The sequence below is a fragment of the Dendrobates tinctorius genome, unplaced genomic scaffold (assembly GCF_039654945.1).
Source record: "Dendrobates tinctorius isolate UK_male_01 unplaced genomic scaffold, ASM3965494v1 ptg000020l, whole genome shotgun sequence".
Classification (NCBI taxonomy): Eukaryota; Metazoa; Chordata; class Amphibia; order Anura; family Dendrobatidae; genus Dendrobates; species Dendrobates tinctorius.
This window is the reverse complement of record NW_027361688.1, coordinates 1,400,450-1,407,871: the sequence shown is the minus strand read 5'-3', so window position 1 is coordinate 1,407,871 and position 7,422 is coordinate 1,400,450. Positions and strand designations below refer to the sequence as shown.

Here is a 7,422-nt window from a genome sequence, read left to right as displayed (position 1 = left end):
ACAACACGGGTCCGTGTGCAGGGATCTGTGTTGCGGCACTGATGCTCGGCAGTGAGGGATGTGCTATGGGAAAGTGATGAAACTGTATGGGACCAGACTGGAGACATAATATAGACTATGTCCGCATGCTGCTCTGTCATACAGTGATCTGCCTCACTAGAAGGGCTTGTGCCCTGTGTTACAGTGTGGTAATGATAATAAAATGTATTGGGAGCATGTATATGACATGGGGGCACCTGGTTAGGGGCTGCATGAGTGGGACTGCGTTCACACTAGTGCTTTGGTACTGTGCGTTGTGAAGCGTAGCAATCCTGATCCAGATTACATCCCTATACTTACCATAGGGAGGCACGGACCTGCGTTTGCATCAGGATTTTCCATGTTCTCCCAAAACGCAGCTTGATGCGAATTTTGGGTGTTAAAAAAAATCTGCAGACATCCTGATATGTGTCAGCAAAAACATATGATTGTCAATGTAGACGCACCTGAATCAGGATGCCTGCGTCCAATCTGCATGTGGATTTCCTACTGCGCAGGCTCCGAACCCCATTTTCTTTTTTCCTTTCACCAGTCTCTCTCTCCTCTCTCCCCCTATCCTCTGCCCCAGAAGTCAGAATTTCACATTTCAAACCAAATCCTCATTAGGGTGCAGTTCCATGCGTTTGCATCCATTTGCAGAAAAAATACAGATGCGAATAAATCGCGTCCAAGAGGGAATGACTGCAGCAATGAAGGTGCAGACTAGTAGTCTGGGGGAATAGACGTCCCGCTGGGCTACTACTGGTTCATTATCAGATCACCAGTGCCGATATGACACTATTTTTAATGCACATGACTTTATTACAATGCAGTAATAGGGGGGTCAGGAGGAAAGGTGCCACTAGGGGAACATAAAGGATCTTTTCAGTGTAATATGGAAACAAAACTGGCCCTAGTCCAAATCATTTTGCAGGCTTCAAATAAGTACACGTGCGAGGTTGTCCATGACTTTAATGCTGGCTGACCTTAGAATAGGTCAGCAATGTCTGATCAGTGAGGGTGCGACACCGAGCACCCCTGCCAGTCAACTGTTCTTAGTGGCTGATTTTACCATTCAGTATGCTTTGCTTACATATTTTGGAGTGTGTGTGTGTTGGCGCAGTGCTTCCAACGTACCTTTTACGGATTATACTCTTATACAGCGCCAACACAGATTGCAGCACTTACTAATCCAGACAGGACATCTACAAAAAACGCCACAGATCAGAAAAGAATACATGGTAAGACCGTCTGCAACCAAGGAGCCGGGGCCTGATCACAAGAGCTGACAATCTGAGGAGACAGCAATGCTGAATAACAGTCTACACTGCGTCACTAGATCCTTATACAGGTGGAGAATGAGGCCCTCACTGTACAGGCAAAGACCTGGAACGAGGAATGTGGAAAACGGATTCCTCCTGGACCTGTCGGCTGCCTTTGACACAGTGGACCATTCCCTATTATTACAGACCCTCTCATCCCTCGGCATCACAGACTTGGCCCTATCCTGGATCTCATCATACCTAACAGACCGGACATTCAGCGTCTCCCACTCACACACCACCTCCTCACCTCGCCCCCTATCTGTCGGAGTCCCACAAGGTTCAGTCCTTGGGCCCCTGCTGTTCTCTATTTACACCTTTGGCCTGGGACAGCTCCTAGAATCTCATGGCTTTCAGTATCATCTTTATGCTGATGACACACAGATCTACATCTCTGGACCAGATATCACCTCCCTACTAACCAGAATCCCTCAATGTCTGTCCACTCTTTCATCCTTCTTCTCCGCTAGATTTCTGAAACTCAACATGGACAAAGCAGAATTCATCATCTTTCCCCCATCTCACGTGGCCCCCCTACGAACCTATCAATTACAGTAAATTACTGCCCACTCTCTCCAGTCCCACAAGCTCGCTGTCTCGGAGTAATCCTTGACGCTGATCTCTCCTTCAAACCACATATCCAAGCCCTTTCCACTTCCTGCCGACTTCAACTCAAAAATATTTCACGAATCCGTTCATTCCTCACCCAAGAATCTGCAAAAACCCTAGTCCATGCCCTCATCATCTCTCGCCTTGACTACTGCAACCTCCTGCTCTGTGGCCTCCCCTCTAACACTCTCGCACCCCTCCAATCTATTCTAAACTCTGCTGCCCGACTAATCCACCTGTCCCCCCGCTATTCCCCAGCTTCTCCCCTCTGTCAATCCCTTCACTGGCTCCCCATTGCCCAGAGACTCCAGTACAAAACCCTAACCATGACATACAAATCCATCCACAACCTGTCTCCTCCATACATCTGTGACCTCGTCTCCCGGTACTTTCCCGCAAGCAACCTCCGATCCTCACAAGATCTCCTTCTCTACTCCCCTCTTATCTCCTCTTCCCACAATCGCATACAAGATTTCTCTCGCGCATCACCCCTACTCTGGAACTCTCTACCACAACATGTCAGACTCTCACCTACCATTGAAACCTTCAAAAAGAGCCTGAAGACCCACCTCTTCCGACAAGCCTACAACCTGCAGTAACCACCGATCCACCAAACCGCTGCACAACCAGCTCTACCCTCGCCTACTGTATTCTCACCCATCCCTTGTAGATTGTGAGCCCTCGCGGGCAGGGTCCTCTCTCTTCCTGTACCAGTTATGACTTGTATTGTTTAAGATTATTGTACTTGTTTTTATGTATACCCCTCCTTACATGTAAAGCACCATGGAATAAATGGCGCTATAACAATAAATAATAATAATATTAAAGAAAAGAGCCGTTGAAAGAGCCGGCTCTTTATGGTCAGCGGAGCCGGATCGCCAAAAAGAGCCGAACTTCCCATCACTAGTTCAGAAAAAACACTGAGGTAGCAGGAAGGGGAGGGATATTTAACCTCTTTGTGTTCCTGTCCCCTATTAGGACGGGGAGACAACCTCCAAGGTGGCTGTCGTGGAAGGTTCCAAGAAACCGAATTACCGGTAAGTCTAATTCTATTTTTTTTCCACAAAAATTATCTTTTCGCCCCCAAATTTTTATTTTTACAAGGGTAACAGGGGAAATCATACCCCCACAGTTGTTGTGTGATTTGTCCTGAGTACGCTGATACCCCATATGTGGGGGGGAACCACTGTTCGGGCGCTTGGGAGAGCTTGGAAGGGAAGGAGTGCCATTTTGGAATGCAGACATTAATGGAATAGTCTGCGGGCGTCATGTTGCGTTTGCAGAGCGCCTGATGGGCCTAAACAGTGGAAATCCCCCACAAGTGACCCCATTTTGGAAATCAGACCCCCTAAAGAACTTATGTAGATGTGTAGTGAGCACTTTGAACCCCCAAGCCCTTCACAGAAGTTTATAAACGCAGAGCCGTGAAAATAAAAAGTCTTTTATTTTCACAAAAGTGATTTTTTAGACCCAATTTTTAGACCCCCAAAGTTGGTAAATAGTGGAAACCCCTCAATTCTTGCTCCAACCCTAATCCTAGTTCGCCCTAACCCTAATGGAAAACTGAAAAAAAAAAATTTCTTTATTTCGTTATGTTGGCCTAACTAAGGGGGTGATAAATGGGGGGATTATGTACTATTTTGATCACGATGATAGTTTATCAGTCGTGATCAAAATGAATGAATGGAATCTGCCAGCCGGAGCCTGCAGATTCCCGGAGGGCGCACTGCTCATGCGCCCGCCATTTTCTCCGGATCCAAGATGGTGGCTCCCACCGGAGGACGCGGGACCACCGGGAGGGGTCCCTGGACCACAGAGAGGTACCGGGGGGATCGGGGACCCTAGTTCTCTCTCCTCTGATGTGCGATCACATCAGAGGAAAGAGAAATTTAATGCACAATTGCTGCTTGCTTTTTTTTTGCGGTCGCAGTTATAGGGTTAATAACGGCGATCGCAAAAGCGGGGTCGGTAAAAACCTACCGATTCATGAAAAGAAAATCCGACACTGGGGGGGGCGCTATTCACTTTCTCCACAGCGCCGTGAATTAGCGGTGCTGTGGTTTTAGTACAGTTAAATACCGCCGTTAAAAGGTGTATCGGCAGTCGCTAAGAGGTTAACATGTGGATAACATACTACCATAATTATACATCCCAGTTATGGTGGCGCACAGTAATGTGCAGCAGCTGCCTGTTTTACAGTCGACGCTCCACTGTATCAGGGATAACGGCTAAGGTATTTGCATACTGCTGTAGGGGCCCAGACACCCCAGCCCTGGATACAGCACTAGATGGATGAAGGGTATCATTTACTTTATAGCAGTATGCAGCACCATATAGACATGCACAGCATTAAATGGATGTTCATATATGGTGGGTATACAGCAGTATAAGGAGAATTTACAGCACTATATGACGTTATATAGCAATGTTTGTGAACAGCACTATAAGGTGGTATACATGACAGATCAGTACACAGATCACATATGAGATCAGCGGCGTCAGCTCCTGTGGGGACGGTGTGGGTGGCTCTTAGAAGAGCCTTTGGGTTGTGTGGATGATACGGGGTCGGTGGCAGCGCTCACTTGCTCTTGCTGGACTTGCTGCTCTCGGTCTTCTTGGGCAGCAGCACGGCCTGGATGTTGGGCAGGACGCCCCCCTGGGCGATGGTCACCCCACCCAGCAGCCTGTTCAGCTCCTCGTCATTGCGCACGGCCAGCTGCAGGTGTCGGGGGATGATGCGGGTCTTCTTGTTGTCCCGGGCGGCATTACCGGCTAATTCCAGGATCTCAGCGGTCAGATACTCCAGCACAGCGGCCAGATAGACCGGAGCCCCAGCGCCCACCCTCTCTGCATAGTTACCCTTGCGGAGAAGTCTGTGCACACGACCAACCGGGAACTGCAGTCCTGCCCGGGATGAGCGGGTCTTGGCTTTAGCACGGACCTTCCCTCCTTGTTTGCCACGTCCAGACATCACTGCGCTCACAGTTATCAGCAGATAGAGAATGCTCTTGTGCGGGGAGTGCGCAGTCTCCTGCACCTTTTATAACCTGCTGCTGCCCCGCCTCCTCTCCTGCCATTGGCTGGATCTGAAGTCACCAATGGAAACAAGACTTGTGGAAACACCAATGAGCTGCAGTGGGCGGAGATCATTACATGTACATTAGTCACATGACTTTCTCACCCAATAGCACAGCGATCTGACAGCATTGCTCATTTGCATGGCCGGTCTATAAATACGGCCGCTCTGGGAGGAGCAGGATCATTATTCTCTCTCCAGTGAAGAGAACATTCTGCTCTCATCATGCCTGATCCTGCCAAGTCTGCACCAGCTGCCAAGAAGGGCTCCAAGAAAGCCGTGACCAAGACTCAGAAGAAGGATGGAAAGAAGCGGAGGAAGAGCAGGAAGGAGAGCTACGCCATCTATGTGTACAAGGTGCTGAAGCAGGTCCACCCCGACACCGGCATCTCTTCCAAGGCCATGGGCATCATGAACTCCTTCGTCAATGACATCTTTGAGCGCATCGCAGGGGAAGCCTCCCGCCTGGCTCACTACAACAAGCGCTCCACCATCACCTCCCGGGAGATCCAGACCGCTGTGCGCCTGCTGCTGCCCGGAGAGCTGGCCAAGCACGCCGTGTCCGAGGGCACCAAGGCCGTCACCAAGTACACCAGCGCCAAGTGATCTGCTCTGTGCTCTGCACCCACAACCCAAAGGCTCTTCTAAGAGCCACCCACCCCGTCTACAGCAGAGCTGTGTCTGTATCTCGCTCCTCTCCCTGGGGAATGTGTCTGCACTTACTGGCACCTCGTGTGTTAGCTGGAGGAAGAGATCAGATCAATGTATCTGGCATTAGAGGTTGGGGATTAAAGGATAGTAAAATGGAGAGGGAGATGAGGGTTGTAGTGAGATGTAGAATGATGGGGAACATCAGGAATAGTCTGACAGTGGAGGAGCAGGTGCAGGCAGCCATAGATGATCGGTTGCTCCTCTCTCATTGAATCCGGTTCTCTCCCAGAGCGCTGGGGCCTGGTGTCCATTGTTCTGCTGATAGTAGGTGGAGATGGGCTGTTGGCTCTTTGTAGTCAGCGATGTTTCCAGCAGTTTGTCCTCATTCTGATCAGAGCTCTCTGCACTTTCTCACTGACGTTCCTCTGATATTACACACCCTTTGCTCCGCAGATTGGTGGAGGCTCCTGGTCAATAAGATCCCAAAGATTGATCTATTTCTAGGTCTGAATTTCACATTGTCAATTAGAAGCCGATCACTTGTTTATCGCAGCAGAACCTGTCACTGAGATAAATGAGCAGAGCACAATATGGAGGGTATAAAGCACAATATGGGGGTTTATAGCACTACATGGAGAAATATAGTGGTATATTACAGGTATACAGCAGTATATGGCGGTTATACATTACTCTATGGATGGAGAGAATATAGTAGGTCCGGCTCTCACATTGTAATTACTCCGAGCAGGATGTCACCACGGAGAGGAATCAGGTTTCTGACTATTGTTAGTGTCATCCCTGTAGAAGCGGAAAAGAACAAAACAATGAGCGGGAAATTCAAAATCACTAACGTTTCTGTGATTGGCCAATCAGCAGAGGAAGGGGCGGGGCTGATAATGCAAATTACTTTCCATCCCTGCCCTGGAAACGCGTCATCGCTGCAGTTCTCTTTCTGGTCCGCTCACAGACTATATAAAGGCGGACTGTGCACTCATCAGTCATAGATTTCTGCTGACTACCTGGAAGATGTCTGGTCGCGGTAAAGGAGGGAAAGGTCTGGGGAAGGGCGGCGCCAAGCGGCACAGGAAGGTTCTCCGTGATAACATCCAGGGCATCACCAAGCCTGCCATCCGCCGTCTCGCTCGCAGGGGAGGAGTGAAGCGCATCTCCGGCCTCATCTATGAGGAGACCCGCGGCGTCCTGAAAGTCTTCCTGGAGAACGTGATCCGAGACGCCGTCACCTACACTGAGCACGCCAAGAGGAAGACCGTCACCGCCATGGACGTGGTGTACGCGCTCAAGCGCCAGGGCCGCACTCTCTACGGCTTCGGAGGTTAATTGTATTCTCTTCTCTATCCTGACAACCCAAAGGCTCTTTTAAGAGCCACCCACATCTTCTGAGGAGAAGCTACAGCTCCTGGGGAGGGAGAGGGGGAAGGGGCTGCTGATAGTCCTGGGCTGGGATGACTGCAGCCTGTGCTGCTGCAGCTGGATACATTGCAGGCACTAATGGGTTAACACTGAGGGGGGGGAGTAATCTGGAGCTGCCTGTGGGCGGAGCCATAGCCCTACCGAGTGCTGATTGGCTGTGCACATGGGCTGATGGTTTCTTCTGCTCTTTGTTCTCTGTAACATGTGGTGTCAGGATGGCGGTGGTGGATCTGCTCTTGTCAGGCTGGGAGCTGTGATTACAGGGGTAGTTCCATCTCCAAGACCCTACATTAGTAAATACCTCCAATTAGAAAT

General features: G+C 49.8%; 3 protein-coding genes across 3 annotated transcripts; 2 read left to right on the top strand and 1 right to left on the bottom strand.

The window, feature by feature from the left end:
- Nucleotides 1-4,470: 4,470 nt before the first annotated feature.
- On the bottom strand, nt 4,471-4,951 carry LOC141083128 (histone H2A type 1). The gene has a single exon (XM_073567313.1). It carries the CDS (start codon nt 4,918-4,920, stop codon nt 4,528-4,530), a length of 393 nt encoding a protein of 130 aa, XP_073423414.1. The 5' UTR covers nt 4,921-4,951; the 3' UTR covers nt 4,471-4,527.
- A 243-nt stretch (nt 4,952-5,194) lies between these two features.
- Nucleotides 5,195-5,683, top strand: LOC141083127 (histone H2B 1.1-like). The gene has a single exon (XM_073567312.1). It carries the CDS (start codon nt 5,251-5,253, stop codon nt 5,629-5,631), a length of 381 nt encoding a protein of 126 aa, XP_073423413.1. The 5' UTR covers nt 5,195-5,250; the 3' UTR covers nt 5,632-5,683.
- Nucleotides 5,684-6,627: 944 nt separating this feature from the next.
- Nucleotides 6,628-7,065, top strand: LOC141083126 (histone H4). Its single transcript, XM_073567311.1, has one exon. The coding sequence runs from the start codon at nt 6,703-6,705 to the stop codon at nt 7,012-7,014; it is 312 nt and encodes a 103-aa protein (XP_073423412.1). The 5' UTR covers nt 6,628-6,702; the 3' UTR covers nt 7,015-7,065.
- Nucleotides 7,066-7,422: the final 357 nt, after the last annotated feature.

What these genes read in the sequence shown, in the direction of transcription:
- LOC141083128 (XM_073567313.1), bottom strand. Translation starts at nt 4,920, where the DNA reads ATGTCTGGACGTGGCAAACAAGGAGGGAAGGTCCGTGCTAAAGCCAAG.
- LOC141083127 (XM_073567312.1), top strand. Translation starts at nt 5,251, where the DNA reads ATGCCTGATCCTGCCAAGTCTGCACCAGCTGCCAAGAAGGGCTCCAAG.
- LOC141083126 (XM_073567311.1), top strand. Translation starts at nt 6,703, where the DNA reads ATGTCTGGTCGCGGTAAAGGAGGGAAAGGTCTGGGGAAGGGCGGCGCC.